The sequence below is a fragment of the Barbus barbus genome (assembly GCF_936440315.1).
Source record: "Barbus barbus genome assembly, chromosome: 49".
Lineage (NCBI taxonomy): Eukaryota > Metazoa > Chordata > Actinopteri > Cypriniformes > Cyprinidae > Barbus > Barbus barbus.
The window spans coordinates 15,810,453-15,836,699 of NC_136727.1; the positions used below are offsets into that span (position 1 = coordinate 15,810,453).

The window sequence follows — 26,247 nt, forward strand, 5'->3', positions numbered from 1 at the left end:
ACATACACCTACATTATTTTTAACTACACCAGTAGTTCATAACTTGATAAATGAAGGCCATTTCATGTACTCTGGGGTGAATTTCAAACACATATTAGGAAACCGTGGGAACCCTAATAATATCCAGAAACATTACTGCAAAAGAGTTTTTCAAGTAGCAGGCTAAGTGATGAATGTAAACAATGCACTCAGTCAGTAAGAGCAGAGATGAAACAGCGACATCTACCGGGTATCTTTACTATTCCCACGGCATTTATACTCTTCAAATCCACTTTCCTGCAGATTGTTAGCTCTGACCTTCATCAAACTTACCTGCCTGTATAGTAATGCTTTATGGTAATCTTAAAGACCTGGAGTAGATGGTTAACCATGGTTTCACTACAAATAAAACCAAAAAAACATGGCTATAGTTGACCACAAATTAACCATGGTTTTAATACACTATGGTATTTGTAGTAAAAATGTGGTTATACAAATTGTAATCAATATGCCAAAAAAAACAAAACATGGTTACTATACTTTTACTACAATAAAACCATGGTTAATTTTCATAAGATGCATTTGATCAGGAATGGAGTGAAACTCTGCATGAAAGTGGATCTTGAGTTACCAAGATGATAGATGGGAATTATGTAGTAAACAAAAATGCGACACTCTTATATTCAAGGCTTCTTCAAAGTAGCCACACTTAGTCTATTCTCAACTTCATAATGTGCATTATGGGATTTTAAGAAATACTGAAGTCGTTCGCATGTATTCTGGACACTTTTGGGCTTCTTTACATTCAGTTAAAACTCAATTTTATATATCTAATATATATATATTAAAAATTTCTACAAAACTCATTTTAAGCATTTAAATAAAATTAGGTTTATGATCATGAGATATTATGTGTTATAATATGTGTTCACACCTTTTTTACCGATAGAAGTACAGACAGATAGATATACAGACAAATAGATAGTTAAAAGTATAGACAGACAGATAGGCAAATAAATAAGAGTTGTATATACTCTCTCAATAAAGCAATATTTTGAGTGTATTATTGATTTGATTATTACTCTGGATTGATCATTTGAAAATGTATGAGGGGTGAGAGAGGAGCACATTTGACATTGGTAAGGCAGTCAAATGAACATTTATTTGAAGAATGCTCATCAAAGCAAAGACTTGATCTGATGGAAGAGGGTCTTGTTACTTGCTTGGGTTGAGTCAGAAAGAAAGAGAAATCAAGTCACCTTTAAGGCTGTTTTTCTAAAGAAAAGTATGTCCGCACAACACTTGATACCCTATGAAGTGTCAAAACAAAACAAAAAAAACATTTTATAGTTACAAAAGAGCAACATTTTTATCTAGTATTTTTTTTTTTTACATCCCTGTCTACCCAACCAGACAATTATGAATCTTAAGAAAAGAAAGAAAAAACTAAAATCAACATGCTTGTTTCCTATACATAGCAAGGCAAGAAAAGAAAAAAAGCAGGAAACATAACATTCCTATGTTTAAAAACCAAAAAAAAACATGGAAAATGAACTTCATTTATACAATTTCTATGACCAAATGCACAGACAATATATATAAAAAACAACATACCCTTAAGCTCCAATCATAAGGATTCACCAGAACAACACAAGATGAAAATCGCCGCCCCGGCTGATTATAACCACGCTGTCAGTATCCATCATTGAAAGTACAATTAAGTTTTATTGTCTTTTTTGACTACATTCCTGATTTTTGATGCATTCTCATCCAAAACCGATTATACTGTTAACCTACATAAAAACCAGTCCTACCCCCCCTGCATAAATGGCACATAAATGCTGAAAATAATACAAAATTAAACAAATGGGACGCGTCACAAGGCCGCGTCCCTAATGCACATCTCACTTGAAGTACTCAAAGGCATTTATTTTCACATAATTCCATTTTGTTAACATCTAACTATTCCCTCACACACACACACACACGCACACACAAAAGAAAACTCAAATGTACAGTTCTAAGCTTTTATACAAAACCAGGAATGCAATGCCTCTGGTGTATAGTTAAGCATGAACAGAGAAAGCCCTTTTTACAGTGTTTGTATTGGTGTCATTTTTTGTTTTTATTCAGCGTCTGCGTCAGGTGCAATATATGCACCGAGCAGATCCAGAGGGATTTCATCTGTAGCAGAATGTCTGTGCTGGTAGAAGCGGCCCGAGAAGCCAGTCTGTAACATCTCACGCGGGCCGGTTCTTTACAGCATTACGTTTCTAGGAGGTCCATAAGCAGCAACAGGTTCTGCTGGTTGATTTAAAAAAAGCAGCGATTTGTCCATTTCATGGCCCCACGAATGCGAAGTGCCTCTCCGAAACTGCCGATGTACACAATGTCCTTACGAATGAAAGCGAGAGGAAACGTAAAAAAAAATACAAAAAAACAGTGTGGACGCAACACAAACAAAATACATTTGGCTTGATAAACTAAAGTGGAGGTGGGCATTTACAGTCATATAATACTAAACCAAAAGAAATTCCATCTTGCGCGAAACCGCTCCATTCTTTAAAATGGTGAAATAAAAAAAGTTTGCAATTCGTATAATGGAAACATTTGGGTTTTTAATTGCAATACTTGATGATCTGCACCATTTGAAACTGATATGAATTTTTAAACATACAGAAACACAAACTAGTCCGACAGAAGTTTAAATCAAAACATTTAATAAAGAGAAATAGCATCAAAGCCTTGAAAAAAAAAAAGGTTCTAAATAGAATGTTATCGTTCGAATTTGCTGAGGCAAATTTTTCATTCACTATTATAAAATGTACATGATAAAGAATTAAAAGATAAAATACTTCAGAAATAATAATAATAATAAATGCCCCCTTCTATACGTTTAATCGGTATCATGAAATATCGCGACCCTTTTACTTGAGGAGGATGCCAAATATCAATACAAAGTGCATTAAAAGCAGCAGCATAAGAGGGGCGGTATGTGGGACAAACGGTGCAAAAAACTGTAACCATTGTTTAATATTCTGTGAATTTGAAACCAGAAATCATGGCGTTTAAAACCGGTCCGATGACACCTACCAGGAAATCCTTGAAATGCACAATAAAAAAAAAGGACGGAAGTGATGTTGAATGGGCGTTTGGCATTCCTCACAGTAAACGTGGGCCTTTAACTGCTAGCACTATTCAGCACCTGATATGTAGATGTGACACTGTGGATATGGCAAACAAGTAAACAATCACAAACCCCACGCTCAGAACAGACACCCCTGAAACCAGACCCACACCTTTGAGTGACGCGCTAGCTCACTTAAGCCATGACGTGATTGCTATCAAAAATGATTTCTGATTAATTTGTTGCTTCACTATTTCACAGAAAAAAAGATTGCGGATTCATTTTAAAATGTCAAGCGCAGCAACACGTCCCGACAGCGAAGAGGAATTAATATTTTTTTTAAAAGGGAGCAATAAAATAATCAACAATAATAATAAGGAATTATGGAATAAATTATACTTTTGTAAATTCAGCCTTTTTGTTTTAAAAACTTCTTGGATAATAATGTTCAGACACAAACCACCCAACTGCACTGGATAGGCACAATTCTAGAATAACAATTAATAATAATAATAATAAAAAAAAAGAAATACAATTTGTTCACTGCTTCCAAACAGGTCCTCTGTACAATAAAAATCTTTTGGTTGTGGGATAAGAAAAAAAAAAAAAAAAACTCATACAGTATGGCGGCAGCAGCAGCAGCAAAAATGAACTTGTAAAAATGTTTTGTCTTTGCATACAACTGTTTCCTGGCGTCGAAACCCCTATAACGACTTTCAATAAATTGGCAAAATGATTGAAACATTTTAAGAGCGCCTCTTCAGAATCACTAATGTACATTAATTTTGGCAACTGAAGTGTAGACATTGTTTACTACGGGGGTAAAGGGGACCTAACTGGCTATGATTCCTCCATCGATTGGAACCCAGTTAAGCAGTTTCTTGTCCGAGATATAATGATGACAAAGGTCGTGTGGCGATTCGGTTTCCTCTTTATACAGTGTGTGAGTTGCCTCAGACCATGGCGCGGTAGGGACCCTGCATCTTGAGGAACTGGATGATGAAGGAAGGACCTCCGGCGACGATCTGCGGCGGGAGGTGGCTGAGGGGGCAGTTCTCTATGCTCATGATGGACAGCTTGCTGCAGAGCGCCAGCTCGAACGGCAGACTGTGCAGGTTAGGGTTGTCGTTCAGGTACAGGTCTTCCAGATTCTCCAGTGTACCTGTGGGTTGGAGAGAGAAAGGCTGTAAGCGAGTTGCGTACGTATTGGTGTGGACGTGTGTGTTTGAGGGCAGCGGTGAGCTCATACCTATCTCCTCCGGTAGGTGCTGCAGCAGGTTCTCTCCCAAGCCCAGGTACGTCAGGTTGGTCAGGTGACCGATTCCCCTCGGCAAAGTGGTCAGCTGATTATTGGTCAACACAAGTTTCTGCAAATAAATTTGAGAAATGAGTTTTACACTAAACACTATAAAAGCATCTATTCAGTTTCCCCACAGATAGGGCAATCCCAGAAATCACTGCAACAAGCAAAAAAACAGGATGGATTATAAACATATTTGTATTGAAATAGGGGAAATTATATTTCATTGCCTTCGCATTCCCTAGCAATACTTTTGGTAGAGAATGAATGCGCATAGAAGCATTTCCCCATGAAACTTTTTGTTCACTCTTAACACTTTTGCATTCTCTCGCAAAATGTTTGTGTTCCCCTAATAAAGTTTGCATTCGCTCACAAAACTTTGCTTACACATAAAACTTTTGCATTCCCCCAAGAAGCTTTGCGTTCAATCTTAAAACTTTTTTCGATCATAAAACTCCTCCGTTCCCCCAAGAAACTGTACATTCGCTCTTACAACATTAGCATTCTCGCATAAAACTCTTCCGTTCCCCCAAGAAACTTTGCATTCACTTTTAAAACTTTTGCATCTTCCCAAGAAACTTTGTGCTTGCTCATAAAAGTTTTGCGTTTTCTTACAAAACGTTTGTGTTCCCCCAAGAAAGTTTGTTTGCTCACAAAACTTCCGTGATGAAATAATACGAGGTGGGAGGAAGAACTATATTTCAATGCTTTTTTGAGCAAACACAAAGTTTCTCAGGGGAATGCAATACTTTTGCGAGAGAAATATAATTTCTTCTTCTATCTCATTTTTCCTCATCCCCATGTCCCTTTTAGGCATTCTGCACAGTACTGCAAAGTATCATTACATTTTTGTGTGCAGAACATTTTTTGTTTATGAGTCTATCACTTTTAGTTAGCTTAGCAACATGCTAACAAAAGGCTCCAATGGACACAAAAAAAATGCTGACTATGTAGACAATTGTCCTACCTGCAGATCCTTAAGGTAGGCAATCTCATTCGGGAGGGCCTCCAGTTTGTTCTCCTCCAGGTCAAGCTCTCGCAGTTTCCGTAAGTTTCCTATCCCATGAGGCAACTTCTTCAAAAGATTGTTGGACAATATGAGGACCTGAAGGAACCAAAGGAAAAATGATGACCCAAAACATAGAACCAACTACATGACAATAATGGTTGCTATCCTGAAACTGAGTGATGGTAAAATATAGAAGAGCATGTCACCTCTAAAGACACCAGTCCACAGATATCCTCTGGAATCTTGGTCAGCTGGTTTGTTGCCAGGTTCAGCTCTACCATACTGGTCCACGTCCCAAAATCCAGCGGAAGAGACGTTAACTGGTTGTCCTATAATCATAGTTTCAAAAAAAGATGGTATGCAGTGTTTCCCACACGTTGATTTATTTGTGGTGGCCTGCCACAATACCCACATCGACCGCCACAAATACCCAACCGCCCCCTGTGTGACATTAGCACAATATTTTGCAACTTTCAGACCCTTTTAGCGGCTTTTTTCCATAAAAGGTACATACTGACAAACCTAGTGACTTTAAAAAAAAAAAAAAAAACCTTAGCTATCGTATCAGAAGATGTCTCCAGTGCTGCCCCGCGAGCGCGAGGTCTGACTCACCCGGTCTCGGCATCTGTTCTGTGCAGCGAGCGGCAGAAAAGCAGCGCATTCAGCTGGCCGTACCACAGCAGACTCGTCAATAAATCATTTACAAAACAGCGTTTCCAAGCACCTGTCGCTTACTGACTGTTTGGGCTTATAAATTTGAACGTAATTCTTCTGTTAAAATGCTCACAGTTTGTTATACAGACGCAGGCGGTGCGCTGAATAAGACAAAACGGTAATATAGCCAAAATCACAGCATATAGTCGCTTTTTAGTGTAGATGTTAATTTTATCAGACGAAGTCGCGATTATAAAATCAGGATTTAAGGAGTATAGTGAGAGATTCCTGGTAAACATGTATTATTAATGGGTCGTGTTTAGTCACTATTTATACCCGTTTTATGTATGACAACAGAAAATATGTAAATGTGAACAGCTTTATTGGGCATTCAGTTGTATTACAGTGACAGTTCATAGAGTAGAACAGATCTAAAGCGCCAAAACTAGTCTGAACGCAAACTTGACGCAATTACGTCATAAATATGCAAATTAATATGTGACGTCACCTGCCGCCACAAGTGTCATAAAATCCTGTGGGAAACACTGGTATGGTTTACAATTCTTTTGCTTGGCCATGTAAACTAACCTCAACGATGCTAGGGTGCAGTTTATTGGTCCAGGGTATTGAAAATGGGTCATGGATGGGTATTCCAGCATGACAATGACCCAAAACACACGGCCAAGGCAACAAAGGAGTGGCTCAAGAAGAAGCACATTAAGGTCCTGGAGTGGCCTATCCAGTCTCCAGACCTTAATCCCATAGAAAATCTGTGGAGGGAGCTGAAGGCTCGAGTTGCCAAATGCCAGCCTCGAAACCTTAATGACTTGGAGAGGATCTGCAAAGAGGAGTGGGACAAAATCCCTCCTGAGATGTGCGCAAACCTGGTGGCCAACTACAAGAAACGTCTGACCTCTGTGATTGCCAACAAGGGTTTTGCCACCAAGTACTAAGTCATGTTTTGCGAAGGGGTCAAATACTTATTTCACTCATTAAAATGCGAATCAATTTATAACTTTTTTGAAATGCGTTTTTCTGGATTTTTTTCTTGTTATTCTGTCTCTCACTGTTCAAATAAACCTACCATTAAAATCATAGACTGATAATTTCTTTGTCAGTGGACAAACGTACAAAATCAGCAGGGGATCAAATAATATTTTTCCCCACTATATTCAACAGTGATCGAGTAGATGCGCTCTCACCTTCATATTGAGCTTGCTGAGCACTTTGGCTCGGGAGAAGATGCCGAAAGGGATCTTGTTGATACGGTTGTGCTCCATGTTGAGTGAGTAGATGGTGGAGAACTGGGACGGGCCGCCCGCTGGGTAGGACTGGAAACAGTTTCGCGCCAGCGTCAGACTCGTCAGGTTCACCAGACTGGAGAGAAGACCCTGAGGAGAAACAGATAGAGACCAATTTAATAATTTATAAAAGGGGTGATAAATATTTATAATAAATGACATAAAACAGCTAATTATTAAAAGCGGTTATGAGCTGAACCAAGACTAACCTCTGGTAACACCGAGATGTTGTTGTTTTCAAGGTTGAGCTCCTCCAGTTCTCTGCACTTCGATAAAGATCGAGGGATCGCTGATAGACGGTTGTACCTCAGACCCAGACGGTTTATACTTGACAAGTTACCTGAAACAGTAAATGAACAGTTTATGATTCAAATGTGTAAACTAGGGATGGGCGATATCTTATCGTTTGCGATATACCATTAAAAATTCTCCCCACAATAAGAATTAGTCTTCCCGCGATAACTTCTAGTTGTTGACATATTTCTGTATGCGACATTGCGGAGTGACACTGCCGAAAGCGGACGTGAAATTGAGGAGGAGTTTATCGCTAAATAAGGAGCTATTTCTACAATCTGGAACTGGTTTGGTCAGGGCTGTACAGTGCACAAAAATTGGTCTGAGCCTTGAATAAATATACTATAGTAGCACATGTGTGATACAGTTTTGCATGTGTATGAGCCCGTTTACAAACCTGTTGTCCAAAAATATATGAAAAGCATGTGAAAACACCACATTTAATAACATGTTTTTACTCCAAACTCACTCCATAACGTCAGTCGAGTGTTTGAAATAATTCCTTCTGTGAGATGAGGCTTCTTACACAGAATAAGGCACGCAACATATTTCATAGTATTCTAAGCAGTGATAAAGGCTATGTCGATTAGCATTACATTATAGATACACTTTATTATAATGAAAATTATAATAAGAACTCCGATAAACAATATATTGTCGTAGTCGTGTGTTTATTAGTCATGTTGAATCAATGAAAGCATTTAAATCTTCTGTTTATTCAGCTGCAGTGGTAGGCACTTCCTGGGTTTCTTCTGCAGGGCATAGTTGGAGTTTCTGTGCGAGATCGCCCTCTGGCCTTCGGATGAAGATTTACTGCTGATCACAGAATTGTGCTTCACTGAAAGATACGCATGACAATCGGAGCTTCTGTCTAATCACGGTTTCGATTCCATTTCGATTTATCGTGCAGCCCTAGTGCATTTTATTCAGCTACAGTGATAACTGGATACCTTTTTTCCATATTAGGGATTTCCTGGAGCGTCATTACTTCTGCTATGGATATGTGGAGTTTCTGTGCAAGAGCGCTCTCTGGCTTCCAGTATGAATTAAACAGTCTAGACGTGTGTACTCAGTAATGCTCACAACACCCTATTTTGGGTAAAAATAGGAAAGATAATACTTTTCTCTAAAGGAACAGAATTCCCTGAATTATCGTCATTGATATCGTTATCGCAATAAATACCAGAAATATCGTGATATATTTTTAAGCCCATATCGCCCATCCCTAGTGTAAACTGTTGATTTAATCTAATTTACATGGACATTTAAGCATACTTTCTCCACTGATGAGATTATACATAATTATAAAGTACAACTGAACTCTCACCAAATGGTCAAAAGCAGTAAAATATTTTGCTTCCAACAATAAAGATTCCACCTTGAGTAGATCCTCACCTATAGTCTCAGGTAGGTCAAGAAGTTCGTTGTGCTGCAGGTCAAGGTTGGTGATCTGAGTGCAATTGCCGATCTCTTTAGGAAGGTGCTCCAGCTGGTTGTGGGCTACATCCAGCGTAATCAAATTACAGAGCTCACCTATAACATAAGCCGGCAGAATCATCACAAATAAACACTGAACTTTCATTCGCAAAATGATGCAAGAGATTTTGCGCAGTGATACTCATGTATAAATGAGATATGGTCAGATTTGTTAACCAATCAGAAAACTCTGAGGCTTGTTTTGCCTGTCAATCATTTTGATGGATCCCAGAGCAGCCCATATATGGGAAGCAGGAAGCTGATAAGATACTGATAAGTCAATTTTTTTTTTTTTTTTATTACGGCCTATAAACATTAAAACAATGAAACTATAATTACGTAAATTGTCTAAATAATTCAAAGATAAAACAATAATAAATGCAATCAATTATTTTTAGTGCTACAAGTGAATTTAGGCCAGTGCTGTAATTAATAACTAAAACTAAACCTATTAAAATTGTTTTTGAATAAATATAAAATTAATAAAACCAAAATTATAATTAATCAAAATTATTAAAATTAAAAATTAAAAAAAAAAACTTAAAAATGGCAAAAGCTAATTCTAATTCAAATTAAAACTTATAGCCAAGTCAAAATGTTAATAAATACAACATTAAAAAAATACTACAATAACACTGATTTAGGCATCACAATATTACAATGTACAATATGAAACTGGATATTCATTTTGAGATTTGCTAAAAATTACATTAAACTTGATAAAATGTTAAACATTAAATATGTAAAAATGTGACCATTAGGATGTTAGATAATGCCAAATGTAAAAATAGTGAACATGAGCATGCACAGGTGTACAGATTACAATGCAATATCAAATATTGACTGGTATTAGAAATATTAAAAAAATATGTACTGTATAGTGTTTTTGAAACTTTTACACACAGATAATGTGATTTTTTTTTAAAGGAATAGTCTTAAGCAGCAGCTCACTCACCAATCTCTGCAGGCAGCTGTTTAATCTTGTTCTCTCTGATGCTGAGCATGGTGAGTTTGGACAGATTCTTTATGTCCTTCTCCACGGTGGTGATCCGATTAAAGCGAAGGTAGAGCGTGGTGAGGGAGGTGACGCGGTAGACCACGGCCGGGATCTCCCGCAGCTTGTTGTGCCGCAGGTCGAGCATACGCAACTTCTTAAGGTTGTCCAGCGAGTCGGGCAGGCTGGTGAGAGAGTTCTCGCTGAGTGCCAGCGTCACCAGCCCCGACAGGCATCCCACCTCGGCCGGCAGGCTTTGCAGCTTGTTGCTGTAAAGGTAGAGCTCGGTCAGCTGGGTCAGCTCCTTGATAGAAGAGGGCAACAGATGGATGGATCTCTTAGACAGGTCCAGGCGCATCGAGTTCTCCTCACGGCACTTGTTCAGCTCCTTGATGACCTCCGCGTTGCTGGATTTTTTGCGCGTGCTAGGCGGCGGGTTGGGCCGCTTTATCGTGCTGTCCAAGGTGAAGGCCACCGCGGGCGATGCGCCGCTCGTGTCTTTCTTCCCGTCTTTGGCATCTTTCCCTTTGGTTTTGGATTTCCCTTCCGCTTTGGGTTCCCTCTCCTTAGAGTCTTTATCTTTACCCAGAGTACTGCTCATGGCGAAAGCCCCGCTGCCCAATGGCACATGGGACCCTCAGTCTCTCACTCGCTTTCTCTTGCTCTAGTATTTTGTTCGCTATTCGAGGGTGTCGAACCAAAGGGAGGGGCGGTTATATCTGCGGGTGCTCATACATACCTGTGTTTCTTCACCAGCCTCGGTGGACCAAGCAGCCAGTACTCCTGCAGAGGTTAAAACTCCACCGGGACAACACGTGTTTGTTGTAGTCGGTGTAGCGAGGAGGCCAGCAGCCTCATGCTTGTTTGAACTGCACTCTTTCCCTCGGCTCAGCTAGAGCTGTTGTGCACAGACGGGTTGCCGGGATTCACATCCTTTGGCTGTTAAACAAAGCAAACGGTTTCAGTTAGGACGCATAATGCCAGGAATGACTTGCAGACAAAAGTTGCGTTCAGATTTCAGATGTGGGAAAGGTAAGAGCTTCCCTCTCAGTGACGCAAATGTGTGAACCACTAACTAATAAACACACAGTTCCTTCCTGTATGCTCGTACCACAAGCGCTTTCAGGAAGAAACGGCATCAGGCCGTCAATGGTCAGCCACTTCAGGCAATTAAGTGCAATTAAATCTCTAATCTCTTTCGGCGATGCATCAGATGATCCTTTACTGGAGGATTTGCGGGAACTTATTAACCACCCTGGAAGAAAAATTACACCGGGTGCTTTTACACTAGGAAAAGCTTGGGAGTGTTTCACTGATAAGAATGCGTTAGATCCATTTTGAGGATGTGGAAAAAGCCAAGCCGGTTTTTTTTTTTTTTTTTTTTTCAAATCAAAAGCACAACTGGTCGGTCTGATTCCAAAATAATACAGTTGACTTTTATATTGTCATTGTACTAAAGTAAACCGTTTAACTGATAGTCCACCCAAAAATGAAAAGTCATTATTTGTTGTTCTAATGGCATAATCCTTTTCATGACTCTAAATGAGAAATTTCCTTCTATTGCTTGTCTATATAATAGCAGTTAACAGTGACTGGCTTCAAGCTTTAAAGAAAAAGATGGGGAAAAAAAAAATAATAATAATCCCAGAATGATCCCTTAATGACTTGTGCCACATTCTCTCAAGTGTTCTGAAGGTATATGATTAAAATCAAAAAATTTGTTTTGTTTAAAAATAAATCAAAATTTAAATGCAATGTAATATGAAAATCCAAAATCCTGACTTTAGTCGTTGGTCTTTCTGCTCATGAGCATAAATTCAGTCCGGCTCACCCAAGAAAAACACACACGAGTGCATCATTTTGAGTATATCTGTACTAGGGCTGAACAATTTTGGAAAATAATCTAATTGCGATTTTTTTTTTTTTTACCAATATTGCGATTATTTTTTAAAGCTTTTTATATTCTGTATTATTCAACAAAGACAAGTAATAAATCATTGTATACTATGCAGTGTTGGGCAGGTTATATTAAGTTATATTGCTAGTTACTTCTCACAAACAGTAACTGAGTTACATCATTATAAAAGAAACTAATTACCAGGGAAAGTAACTATTGTTACTTTTTTTTTTCTTTTTTTTTTTTAAATGTTCAAATGTCAAATAACTTGGATGCCCCCAATTTTAAATATGTTGAATGAAATGGTCACTAAATAGAATAAATTATTATTATAAAACATTGTACACTAATCTACACTATTTTAATGTTTCTGTGGGACAATGTGAGAGACACCTATCAAATTCAATGGATTATTGTAAATATTATCAACACTCTCTACTTGGCAATAGAATCTCCGTTGGCTTGTAATTATTTAGTTTACTCACCAGACTAATATTAATTGACTGATGTATTAAAAAATATATATATAATAATAATAAATAAATAAATAAATAAATAAATAAATAAATAAATATATATATATATATATATATATATATATATATATATATATATATATATATATATATATATATATATATATATATATATATATATATATATATATATATATAAATAAAAGCTTATATTTGGAAAATGGCAGTTTTTTTTTTAATATCTCACTTAGCATCAGTCAGTCAAACATGATATGATATTATGATAATTTAGCATTAAATGATGATAGAACTTCAGTAATTAGAATAACCATGTATGAATGCATATTTGTCATGTTGACTGAACTTAGGTCTGGTGGTGGTGCTTAAGATATTGTTTGTCATTTAGTGTTTCTATAAAAAAAGGGGGATTCTACTACGAATTCTACTACTAATAAGAACAATATAAAACGGACTAAGGATTATTGAGCTCCTGGGTTCATGAATATTAATCAGGTTGTCTGCGTTCGCTGAACTGATTCGCTGAAATCAAAACAGGGAGGATAATAGGTGAGCGCCAGCCAATGAGATTGCCGTTTGCGCATTAGTCCCGCCCACTACCGGAAAACCCTGGCAGCTCTTAAAAGCTGAAGAATTCTAAAGCAACTTCCTGTTATTTTGACAGGAAAATACAACAAAGGATATCATTTACATGTAGCGCGTCAATTCTGCATGATATGTAAGACCGCACACTGCGGACTTGGCAACATAGCGTGCAAACTTGATGCTTCCTCTGAAGACTGCTTAGATGTGTTCGACTTGAAGAAGCTCAGCTAGACCGATCGCTGTGTGTCATCAAATACTGCGAGAGCGGGCGTCTCCTTATGCTTTCTCTCGCCGTACTTTGATGTCATACACCGATCGATCTTCAAGTCGAACACACCTCTCTACTCTCGCGTGTCACATGAGAGTGTAATCGCAGCCTCTGCGGTTGAAAAATCATCGCGATTTTATCGCAAATGCAATTAATCGTTCAGCCCTAATCTGTACCCAAAAAATTATAGGCCTATATGTACTTTTTTCTATAGATTGTATAGGATCATTCTGTGCTATATTTGCATCTTTTTCTTCAAAATTAGAAGCTGGTTGCTCTTTACTTCCATTATATGGACAAGGACTTCTTATTTTGTGGTTTAAAAACAGAAGGTCATTAGAACAACATCAGGGTGGGTAAAAAATGGCTTTATTGTTTTTTATTTTTAGGTGTACTATCCATTTAAACATTCCCTGGAAAATGTTTTCTTTTTTTATTAGGTTAACAGTATGGCCAGAGCAGCATGTCAATGTTGATTGTGTAAATTTGTGTTGAATTATGCATCACATTAATTTAATTTATCCCCAATAAGTGCTTGCTGAAATGAGCATCGTATAATGATATGAGTTAACCAAAGGATTAATCTACTAACCAGAAAACAATTAATAGATCCATCAGAAAAGTCATCTTTAGATCAATCAATCAAAAAAATAATGAAAAAAAAATCAGTTGACAAAATCATTACTTGCAGCCTTCTTTAACAGTGTATCTGAGATACTTATTTCTTTTTACAACACTCTATGCAGATTTTTTTATCAAAACTATCAATTATCTAACAATTTATCTAAATGAGTTAGCAGAGTTACATAAAAATATCACATCTGTTGAATATCAAAGTAAAACAAATACATTTAACATATTTCATTCATATCTTAAGTGCATGATGACAGCCCCAAAATACATTTTCTAAAATACATTTTTCCGGTACAGTTTTTCACAGAATGGTTAGCGCCCCTGAGACCCGAGTTTGAAAAGCCCTGCACAACTGTTTACTTGCTCATAAAAAGACAAAGCAGCTTTGCATCAATTACAGGAACAGTAGCTTTACACCTTTACCTGTGAGACGCTTCATTAAATCACAAATGAAATTCAACACCCAGTAATCCAATACAAAACCACAAGCAGCCCGAATCAGAAACGCCTCAGCACTCTGAGAGATGCTATCTTTGAATAAGCATGTGTTCCTCTGTCCTGTATTGTGAAATTCAAGTGTGTGTGCAGTTGAAGTGCTCAGCGTGCGTGTGCCTAGTCCAAGCTCAAGCCCAGATCAGAGCCGCAGAAAGGTTAATGCCACGGGGAATAATCTTTGGGAGTGCTCTTCAAAGCTCAGGCCTCCCGCAGGTCAGAAGACCTTTATGGCCAAAGCGTCCAGCTCGTCTGCAATAATAATAATAATAATAATGCTATCCTGAATGTGTACATGAAGACTCCCATGTTGATACTGACAGATGGCAAGTGCATCAAAATCCTCACATTAAAAGAACAGACCATCCAAAAATTTTATTTCGTTCACACCCTCAGACCATCCAAGATGTAGATGAGTTTGTTTCTTCATGGGAACAGATTTGGAGATATGTAGCATTGCATCACTTGCTCACCAATGGATGCTCTGCAGTGAGTGGGTGCCACCAAACGGAGAGCTGATGAAACCCAAACAGCTGATGAAAACATCTCAATAATCCACAAGCAATCCACACCACTCCAGTCCATCAGTTAACATCTTGTGAAGTGAAAAGATGCATGTTTTTTAAGAAACAAGTTTATTAAGATAGTTTTAACTTCAAACCATTGCTTCCAGCTAAAATACAAGTCCATAATCCAAAATATTGCTTTCTCCAGTAAAAAAGTTGTGGATCAGAAAAGAACTCTGCACAGATTAAGCACAATTTACAAGCCCAAAACAGCCAGAAACAGTTCTAAACCAATTTTATGATGGATTTTGATATGAGAGGACAACAGGGGATGAATTTATGGATTATGGACTATGGATATTTTGGCCATAAGTGACAGTTTTACATTAAAATACTTTAACAATTAATTTGTTTCTTAGAAATACGCAGCTTTTCACTTCACAAGACATTAATTGATGGACTGGTGGATTACTTGTGCAGGCATGTGATCAGCTAGAGACAAAAAATAAGGAAAATCTGACCACACCCCAAATCACACCCACAAGCCACTCCCCATTACTTATTAATAAAAAAATATTTTAACACATTAAAAGATATATCTTATTTTGTAATAATACATACTATTGTACTGTAAAAAATAAAAAGCAGCATTTAATAATCATGATAACAATATAATATATTATAATAAAGTACTATAATATATTATGGTAAATAGAATTGCTGTTATTATTATTAAAGTACCGGCCAAAAGTTTGGAAACATTACAATTATTATTGATTTTGAAATAAATATCTTCTGCTCATCAAGGTTGAATTTATTTGATCAAAATGAAGAAAAAAAAAACAGCAATGTTGTGAAATATTTAAAAAACAAAATTATTCAATTTTAACATATAAAATGTAATGTTAATCCTGTGATGCAAAGCAGAATTTTCTTCATCATTACTCCAGTTTTCAGTGTCACGTGATCTTTTAGAAATTACAATTTATTTGAATCAAGAAACATTTCTGATTGTTATCAATGTTAAAAACAATTTTGCTGCTTCATATTTTGTGTGGAAATGGTAATAAACAATTTTTCAGGATTTTTTGATAAATATAAAGTTTAATGAACAGCATTTATTTGCATTTATCAAAAATATTCTTTAAATTTGTTAACGCATTTATTAAACAAAAATCATTTTAAATGTCTTCACTCACTTTTTATCACTTTCATGATGAATAAAATTATAAAACTTTTTTAAATATATTTTTTAAATATTATACAAATGTTTGTGTGGCATTGTTTCCACAAAAATATTAAGCAGCAAAACTGTTTTAAACATTGATAATAATCAGAAATGTTTCTTGAGCAGCAAATCAGCATATTAGAATGATTTCTGAAGGATCACGTGACACTGAAACTTCTCTTTGTAAACAACAACAGATTTATAAACGTTTCTAAATGACGAATGTTGTGTTCCCAAAAGTAAATTAAAGTGGCTCAAACCAAGCGAATCACATGGGTCATCCGTATTAAAATCACATCCCTGCTTGTGGATTATTGTGATGTTTTTATCAGCTGTTTGGACTCTCATTCTGACGGCACCCATTCACTTCAGAGGATCCATTAATGAGCAAGTGATATAATGCTACATTTCTCCAAATCTATTTTGATGAAGAAAAACATCTGCATCTTGGATGGTCTGGGTGTAAGTACACTTCCAGCAAATTTTCCTTTTTGGGTAAACTATTCCTTTAAGACCAAGCAATTTGTCAAACATTAACTGACCTCCATTACCACTGAATGTGTAACGGAGTTTACCTGCAACTTAGACAAAATAACTTTCAGTTTCATGACCTTCCAACTACTAATCTTGGTTACATCTTGAGGTGAGCAGAGTGCAAAAGTGAACTGCTGCAGTTTCTGCTGACCTGCGCCTTTATACGCAGTCAAAAAATGCTTTGTTTGCATTGTAAACAGGTCACTTTGTCAGCCACTTTGATGTGTTTGATTCATTGTAGGATCTGTATGTTTCCACTGTCTACTTTAGATGCTGACACTCTTAAACCGGGACAACTCCTTTAAATTAGAAGCAGGTAAGCCCGCATGACTTCAGATAAACTGAAATCCCAAAGATGTGATATTTTGCAGAAAAGCCACTTGATACCACTTCTGAGTGAGCCACTGGTTTCGCAGAACAAGTCTACCAAGCAAAACAAACATTTGCAGATCAATATTTAAATGTACACCGAACTAAACACAGAAGAAGAAAAAATCACTTCACTGGCTTTTAAAACGTGGGCTATGGTAAATGGTCGCTTTCTAACAGGGATGGGCACAAGCACTCAGAAGTGACAGCAATGATTGATCATGAAAGTACATTAAGTGTGGGACTACTTCAGCTTTTCAAAAGTTCGCATCAATTGAAAATCAGTCACAAGCATACACAAATGTGTCAAAAAACCTAATTTTGTTCCACATGTGGTGCAAGATCCTGAAAGAAAGCATACAAATGTGATGTGACAGCCAAACACATCCACCTGACATAAAAAAATGTATGTATATATACAGATGCAAACAAAAATTGTGTAAAACCCCCATACTACCCAGCAGGTTCACGTGTGGAGTACATGAGTAAATATCCCCATGCATACTTTCTACTCTTTACTTTATTTGTTAGTTTCCTTTTTCCTTACTGAAAACATTTTCAGTATTTACTTAAAAATAAGAAAATGTGTTATTCCACATCACGTCTAAAGTTGTTCTCCAAACAACGTGCAAACTGAAGACTATGAAAGCAAACATGTAGGCTATGCTATATATTATGTGTGAAAAAGGGTTAAAATCAACCCGATCTCATGAGAAAAAAAAAACACCTAAACCTTCACAGATCTCACGGAAAACATACAAATTCATATGAATGTCAAAATGTAAAATAGTTACATTTTACAATAGATCTTGTAAACAAATTATCGGAATTAAAATTAAAATGTAGGATGGGGACTTTGTTCAATGCATCAGTTGTTGATTGGATGCTGAGATGTGGGCATGGCACTCAAAAAATGGAGGTACAGGAAAATGAGCTTGCAGAGGTCGGAGTTTAAATGGACTAAATGATTGGACTAATCCTGCATACATCACCAGAAACACTGACATTTTCACAGGAAAACTTCAAAAATGCATGCATGACTCACAATTAAATCTATAATATACACTTAAAAAAAGATGGCAAATTTTCATTCCATGCCAGCTTAAGGACAACATACTTAAAGTAAGATTCTGGTTACAGTACAATGCTTTTGTGGCATAATGTTGATTACAAAAAAAAATAAAAAATTGACTTGCCCCTCCTTTCAAAAATCAAAAAGTTGAGGTTACGGTTACAATTGTATATAATAATAATAATAATAATAATAATTAATTACATTTATATAGCGCTTTTCTGCTTTTCTAAGCACTCAAAGCGCTCTACATTGTGAGGGGTGGTGTCTCCTCGTCCACCACCAGTGTGCAGCATCCACCTGGATGATGCGACGGCAGCCATAGTGCGCCAGAACGCCCACCACACACCAGCTTACTGGTGGAGAGGAGACAGAGTGATGAAGCCAATCAGTGTAAGGGGATGATTAGGAGGCCATGATGGTCAGAGACCAATGGGGAAATTTGGCCAGGATGCCGGGGTCACACCTCTACTCTTTTCGAAAGACATCCTGGGATTTTTAATGACCACAGAGAGTCAGGACCTCGGTTTAACGTCTCATCCGAAAGACGGTGCTTTTTGACAGTATAGTGTCCCCGTCACTATACCAGGGCGTTAGGACCCACACAGACCGCAGGGTGAGCACCCCCTGCTGGCTTCACTATCACCTCTTCCAACAGCAACCTAGTTTTCCCAGGAGGTCTCCCATCCAGGTACTGACCAGGCTCAACCCTGCTTAGCTTCAGTGGGCAACCAGTCTTGGGCTGCAGGGTGATATGGCTGTGGCTCATGTGACTCTGCTCAAAATTAATTTCTGAAATATTACAACTGTTCTGTTATAAATCTGTGCCCCAAAATCATCTCATCGTTTGCCAACTGACTGAGAAGGCTGTAAATAGATCCCCCCCCCCCCCCCAAAGATTTCTTTATAAAAAAGCACTAAAAGAACTGTTAAGTGGAATCCGAACAGTTCAATTACAAAAGTACCAAACCACAATCAAGCATTCTGTAAAAGTACATGTCTAGATTGGTGCCTACACAAAAGACAAACCAAGCCTATAATATTGATCATCATCAGCCATAATATAATTACCAGCTATTAGGCAGAGCATCTCCAATGAAACATCCAAAGTACAGGAAATAAAACAGGATAGTTAATATGCAGAAAACCAAAGCAATTCTGGATGTGTGTAGTGGGCGAAGACTGCTGAACAGCACTGTAAGGCAGGGGTCATCCTGCACAACCTTCTCCTAATCTTACATCCGACTGCAGGAAAAAATGCATCTTTCTTACCACGCTTAGAACACACTTACATCAGCTCACAGAGATGATGCATCTGATATATTTATGAAACAGATCCCCAAATGCACACGAATCCCAACAAGACAAAAGCAAACGACTCTTTGTTTTTTAACATTACATGGATGTGTGCAATACTGGGATGTTGCATAAAGTCTATTTTAACACCTGAAAGTTCATGGTTTTGCTAAATAAGGAGTCTCACGCTCAGCTCGACTAGGATGTTGGCTTTAAAACAAGGCCAAGAAACCCACAGAACGCTTTCTAAATAGATAACAGATGCACGTCTACACACACAAGCATAAAGTCGAATGAGAAGAGAAATTTTACTGACATTTCAGCAAATTCTCTTCAAATGAAAGACTATTCTTCACTCTGAAGCAGATTTAAAATTATTTGTGCCTTATGCAATGCTAGTCTTTCTGAGAAACTGACACATTATCACCTTAACAACAACAACAACAAAAAAGCTTTGTGAAGAAATATAACTTTTTGTGAACACTTTTTTAACGTAGATTGAGGGCCTAAATATCTCTCTACACATCAACGGGTCAGCAAAAGCTGCAAATGTCTAGTTTTGTTTACAAACAGACCAGATTATTAACCTAAAGCACATTTACAAGTATAATAAAACGTTTAAATATGGTAAGCAATAAAAATCAGTATTATCTGATGTGTGTAAGGGGGCTCAGAGTGCAAAGCGTCTGTTTTGATTCGGCTAACTAGCTAACTTGCTATTAAACCACAGAAACCCACACAACTGTCATTAATGTAGACTTGCATAATATTGCTGACTAAAGAAAAAAATAACGAAAATAGCGCGTTCGCCGTGTCGTGATATTTGAAGGCTGGCTAAGGAAATCTCTCTGCTAGCATTACGTTAGCCACCCTTCAGCTGCGGCTAACAGACTAGCAGCATTAGCCCTGCGCGAGCTTACACAAAAAACAGCACAAAGCACAAATGTCACCTCACACTTCTCACCAAACGCGTACATTTGGGAATAAGCGGTCTCATCTTGACGAAAAGCGATTCGGTTCCCGTAGCTGAGGGTGTAAATGTCCGTTCTTCTCCTCAGACAGGCCCTCTGTGAAAACAAACTGTCATCCGCCAAACGGCGCTCGCAGCAGCTCGAGCTCAAAGCGGGAAGAGCAGCTCAAGCCGCAGCGCGTGCGCGCGTGATGGAAAGTCCGACTCGTTCGCGCGAATCGGTTCTTTCGAACGTTTCGGTTCAAAGAGTCAGAATCAGCAAGTCGGCATATTGTGATTCTATAATCAGGGGTACATGTCATGTCCATGGACTCTATTATCAATTTTACTACATTTTCACTTCAAACAATGATCACTTTTATATCAGGGGACATTTCTAATTAATTTAATACAAAAATCCAACAAATATCCATCTTTTATCTTGCAAAAATGGCTTATTCTATACTGGAAGTTGCTGTTTTTGTGCTGTCCGATTTGGTAAATGTGAGGTTTTGCTCTTCAGATTGGCTCTAAAATACATTTTACTGCATATATTTCTGATAATTATTTCTGCAAATTATGAGAAAGGTGTTTAAAAAATATTTTGCTCATGCATCTACATTAAATCATCCATTTTGTGTACGTCCGAGAAATCAGTGTCAACTGTGTTACTCACTATAAAACGCCCTATAAATCAGCAATGGCTTGTTCCAAAGTCACATGTCCAACATCCCTTGATGGATTTTCCTTTTTTGGAGGGAAGTTTGAAGACACTGTAGAAAGTCATAACTTCTCCTCTTCAATATTTTATCTATGTTATTGTCACGTAGAGTAGATTAATTGATTGTCTTATCAACATGTTCTGGTGAACTTGCGTCACATGTTATATTTATAAATATGTAGAGAAAGAATCTAAAAACATAAGTTAATCAAGGTCATGTAGTAACTAGTCCAAGGTCAGCAGTTTGCACAAGGCCCTAAAATGGCCGAAATGTCAACTGTGTTACCCATCAGCTGTAACACAGTTGACAAGGATTAACACGGCTGACATTGTTGGCATTTCAGGGTCAATTTATACACACCTTTGAGCTGAAACGTATGTGTCCTTGTCCTATTGGTGATAAAATGTTGAATAAAATGAAAAGAAAAGACTATTTTGTGTGAGTGTGGATCATGGTTTTGTGTAGTAAGTGATTTAATGGATCAACGCACCTAAACGAAAGATCAAGTGACGAAAGAGTGCAGTGCAAACAACTTTTGTGGGTCAATTTATGCTCCCGCTGAGTGCTGTTGAAAATATTCACAAACTATTGTCATTACACAGAAATTACATAGTTACATGTGTGGTGTATGACATCGGTTCCTTATGTTTTCGAAACACTCTCGAGGCACTTTGAATCAAAGCAATATAGAAATCCTGGCCAGGACATGTCCGGGAAGAATGGCATGTATGATCACCCTAATTTCCGTATAGTCATAACTGATAAAGTGTTATGATGTTATTGAAAACTTGAAGTGTCATGATGCATTATAAAACTTAATTTAACTTTATAATAATGTAATACAGTCATTAACGTTATTATGTATGTTATTATAATGTGTGTGTGTTTAAATGGCTTTATGGATACTAAGTTCATACCTGTCAACTGTGTTATGTGTGGTTTTTATGTTATTAATCTTTTAAATATGAACTGAACCGTCAGACAAAAAGATAGGGATATGTCTGGAGATGGATGTCTTTGGTAAGGATGGTGAATAACGCTAACTTCAGCATACTTTGGATTTAAGTTGAAGAAAGTTTCATTCTTCACGATAGCATCTCACAGAACGCTCATTATGATGCCCCAAATTCATATTTTCAAATCAGTTAGATAACATCAAAAGCTCTGGTGAATAGACTCAGAAACCTTCAAACAAATGTGTTCTCAAGCATGTGGTACTTCATTCATGGTTCATGTGACACAGCATTTGTCCGTAACACAGTTGACAAAATAATGAATCAAATGTTAATTTTCATTAACATATTTAAAAAGTCATTAGAGCTTAAGCTTGCCAAATAATTAATTTAGCACATTGAGAGGATATATTATTCAACCACATAGTTTATTTATCAAAAAAGAATAGTAATTTTCTGACTTCTTGGCTGACCTGAAATGTACCCCTAAATATAGAATGACTCCACTATGCACTTATCCACTATGTACTTATGCACTAGGTACTCAACCATGTAGTGTACGAGGTTATTTGTGTCATTTATAACGTTAGTTGGAGTCTGATAGCCCTGAAATCTTTTGGTCGACCAAACTGTTATTAATTGCTTATGCTCACCTATCACTCTCCAAAGTCACCTGCCCTTTATCTTTAAAACCCGTCTCTGCAAGCTTGCGTTGACCTGCCACCACTTTTCACTGTAACACCCACATCTCAGCATCCAATCAACAACCAATGCATTGAACCATGCCATACAGTAAGAAGTACAGTCTGTCGCTACTTCTGTATTTATCGCGACTTTTATTCATTGAGAAATTGCATCCTCGCGTAGTCCATTATGTCCCAGCGCACCATATTGCATACTCTACAAACGTCATATATGTGGGAATATTTTGCTTTTGCTTTTTATAATTTTTTTTTTTCAAATTTCAAAATTACCTATTTTACTTTCAGTCAAATTTTTCGGGTTTGCACCAAGTACTATTGTAAGTTAAATTATTAGATATTACATAGGTTGTAATTTGGAAGTAAGATAAGTAAAGTGTTACACATTTTATTAGTGCACCAATGAGTATGTGTTCTGTCAAATATGTGCAACTGCTAATTAGAAGCAACACAATTGTTGAACTGTGTCATATGTTGCATACAGACTACTGACTGAACAGATATGCAAAATATTGAAAATCAAATTGTTTAAATAAAAGCTCAGTAAAAAAAAAAAAAAAGGTCACTGGCATTTTTACAACAAGTGTGTTCCACTCAAAATCACTCGGTCCTATCCAGTCTGCGAATGAATCGTTTACTAATTAATGTGCTTCTTCTTGAGCCACTCCTTTTTGCATTGGCCGTGTGTTTTGGGTCATTGCCATGCTGGAATACCCTGCTCCAAAGTGCTCTCTAGTGCAATTTTAATCTCGTCAACCGGTTTAATCGATTCACCGAGAAGATCCGATTCAAAAGAACGACTCATTCGCGTGAGCGCGCAGCAGCAGTCGTGCTCCACTGTCACTTAAAGGTATATTTATTTTCATATCTACCATATCTCATACCTTTCCGTCATTTCTGCATCCACTTATTTATTTATTTTTTAAATAAATATGTGTGTTCTATAAGTATTGTATACGCGTTCGCAATATAGTAAAATGGTAACAATCGTGCCAATAAAGATTTGTTGACTCTGACTCTATGACCATTTTGGGACAAATCTCTCTTTTGTTTGCTGTTCAGACGCATTCCGCACTTGGCTTTCGCAGCACCTTTCTTTTTATTCTCTCTCTCTCTCTCTCTCTCTCTCTCTCTCTCTCTCTGTCTCTCTCATTCTTTTCGGAAGCCTACGGAATGCGTTAAAAAAAGAAAAGTAAACCCATCACGCACACACACATAAAGCAGCGGCCATTCCGGGACTGAACAAAAGAGCGCATTCAGACCCGCCGCACGCGGACCGCTCCGCGTCGATCACGCCTGGCCGCCGCACGCGGGCGTTCATCGTGCCGAACATCAACGCCGCGCCGCGGAAGGTGCGATCCGGAGCCGCGTCGAGCCGCGAAAGCGCTTTACCTTCAGAGGTGTGACTCCGCCGCCGCCGTCCTCGCTTCCTCCTCCTTGTTTCCAGCAGCGCGCGTCACTGACGCGTCACGAGACTGCCGGAGCTCCGCGTTATTTTTGTTTTGGAAATATCGCAGCGATGATGACAGACGCAATGAAGTGGGGAGAAAGTCACGCTTTGGGGGACGGCACAAAACAACAATATAATAATAATAGTCCAACTGTTATTCTCTTTTGATTATAGAGTGTAAAATGGCCAATAGCCTACATTTTAAAAACTAACAATAAACATAACCATAATAAATATATTAATAATAATAATAGTTTTGGGTGAAATAAACCCTAGATGTGTGCAAAACCAACAACAACAACAATAATAATAATAGTCTAGAAGTGTGCATATTTTATGTAAAATGGCATTTCTAATTATAATTCTCTTTTAATTTTGGAGTGAAATATGACCAATAAGTGCTAAAAACAACAATAATAACTAAAATAATAATCATCAGCATCATAATAATGATAATAATAATAATCATTTTGAAGTGAAAGATAGCTCAAATGTGTTTAAAACCAAGAAATGAATAAATAAAAAATAAAAGTGTATGGTTATGTATGAATTAATATTTATGCGTGTATATGTTGTTTTATATGTGCTGTATGTGACTAATAATACATGATAGATTTGATAGTATTGCTTTTCATATGCTTATTTTGTTTCATTAACAGGTTCCTCGCTGAAGTCGATGTTTAGAGAGGTTCTGCCTAAACAAGGTGAGTTTTTCCACTGCTGTTGTTGTTTTGTTCTGTGCACAGCTTTCAAAATCTCACCCTTGTACAGACTGAGTTGAAAGACGCCCACATGACAACCAAAACAACCGCAGCACTGGATCTTGCTGCAAACACCCAGTGCATGAGGGTTGTGTTGTGTTTTATCTGTGCAGGTCAGCTTTCCATGGAGGACGTTCCCACCATGGTCCTGTGCAAACCCAAACTCCTCCCTCTGAAGTCTGTGATGCTGGAGAAACTGGAGAAGATGCAGCAGGAAGCTCAGGAGATCATCAAAGAACAAGAACTGGCTTTGAAGGAGCAGCAGCAGCCTGAGAGAGCAGAGTAGGGCACACTTCTGAGAGATGAAGTACACACTTCCATCACAACCTAATATCAGCACAGATCACTAATGTAGTCAGCCATAGGTCACCTTTCAGATCAAAGGTTTTCATTTTTGTTTGCTGTTTTGGGAGAAATTATATTTATGCATGAGTTTGGGTGTGCTTAAGGCCTCATATCCACATGAATAATTATTTAGTTCAGATTCAGATGAATTTTTGTTTCAGATGCCAGAAAGTTCATTCATAACAGTTGCAGCTCTGTAGCATGGTTTCAATGGCTACATTCTCAAATTCAATTATATATATATATATATATATAAACTCACTGTAAATGAGCTTTTGTTGAATAAGATGCCAGCTAATTAATGTGTGAAATTGTGATTATGCACAGGTCTTTACATTCCTGTCTAGTTTTTAAATACATACACTTTGTAAATGTCATATTTAAAGATATTTAACTTCAGAACTACTACGTCTTTTTTTAAAGAAATGTGTAAAATTATTCAACGAACACATTTAATAAATCAAAAGTGACAGTTAAAAAAATTCTATTAAAAAAATGCTTATTTGCTTTTTTTATTCATCAATTAATCATGAAAAATCATGTCAGTGTTTCCTCAAAAACTGCTAAAAATTCAGCTTTGTCATTACAGGAATAAGTTATATTTTAAAATATATTAAAATTAAATTAAATAATTTTACTGTATTTTTGATCAAATAAATACAGCCTTGGTGAGAAGAGACTTTCAAAAGCATAAAAAAAATCTCACCATTATAGAATTAGGCTGATATTTCACTATTTTGAGATTATGGATAATAAACATTTACTGTTTTCAGTATGTAGTGAAAAGGATATAAATATTGATTAAAAATTCATTAATTTCAATATTTTGTTCCATTTGTCTTTGCATCATCTGTCATC

General features: G+C 37.1%; 2 protein-coding genes across 3 annotated transcripts; one reads left to right on the forward strand and one right to left on the reverse strand.

The window, feature by feature from the left end:
* Positions 1-1,120: 1,120 nt before the first annotated feature.
* On the reverse strand, positions 1,121-24,310 carry LOC306867158 (leucine-rich repeat protein SHOC-2). 2 transcript variants are annotated; one of them, XM_079412710.1, is made up of 9 exons: positions 24,226-24,310; positions 10,096-11,073; positions 9,060-9,197; positions 7,580-7,710; positions 7,272-7,460; positions 5,622-5,744; positions 5,374-5,511; positions 4,356-4,473; positions 1,121-4,268 (listed from the first exon to the last, which is right to left on the reverse strand). In XM_079412710.1, exons 2-9 carry the CDS (start codon positions 10,733-10,735, stop codon positions 4,060-4,062), a joined length of 1,686 nt encoding a protein of 561 aa, XP_079268836.1. In that variant the 5' UTR covers positions 10,736-11,073; positions 24,226-24,310; the 3' UTR covers positions 1,121-4,059. The 2 variants fall into 2 exon arrangements, with proteins under 2 accessions (XP_079268836.1, XP_079268837.1); XM_079412711.1 differs by lacking the exon at positions 24,226-24,310 and adding an exon at positions 20,484-20,644.
* Positions 22,915-25,459, forward strand: bbip1 (BBSome interacting protein 1; the record flags this gene model as incomplete). The annotated part of the gene is made up of 3 exons (XM_079412914.1): positions 22,915-22,924; positions 24,943-24,987; positions 25,158-25,459. The coding sequence occupies 3 exons, from the start codon at positions 22,915-22,917 to the stop codon at positions 25,328-25,330; spliced, it is 228 nt and encodes a 75-aa protein (XP_079269040.1). The 3' UTR covers positions 25,331-25,459.
* Positions 25,460-26,247: the final 788 nt, after the last annotated feature.

What these genes read in the sequence shown, in the direction of transcription:
- LOC306867158 (XM_079412710.1), bottom strand. Translation starts at nt 10,735, where the DNA reads ATGAGCAGTACTCTGGGTAAAGATAAAGACTCTAAGGAGAGGGAACCC. An exon ending in TCAGCAAGCTCAATATGAAG is followed by an intron (nt 5,745 to 7,271) that starts GTGAGAGCGCAT and finishes CTATGATTATAG; the next exon opens with GACAACCAGTTAACGTCTCT. An exon ending in GTGGACTGGTGTCTTTAGAG is followed by an intron (nt 5,512 to 5,621) that starts GTGACATGCTCT and finishes TGGTTCCTTCAG; the next exon opens with GTCCTCATATTGTCCAACAA.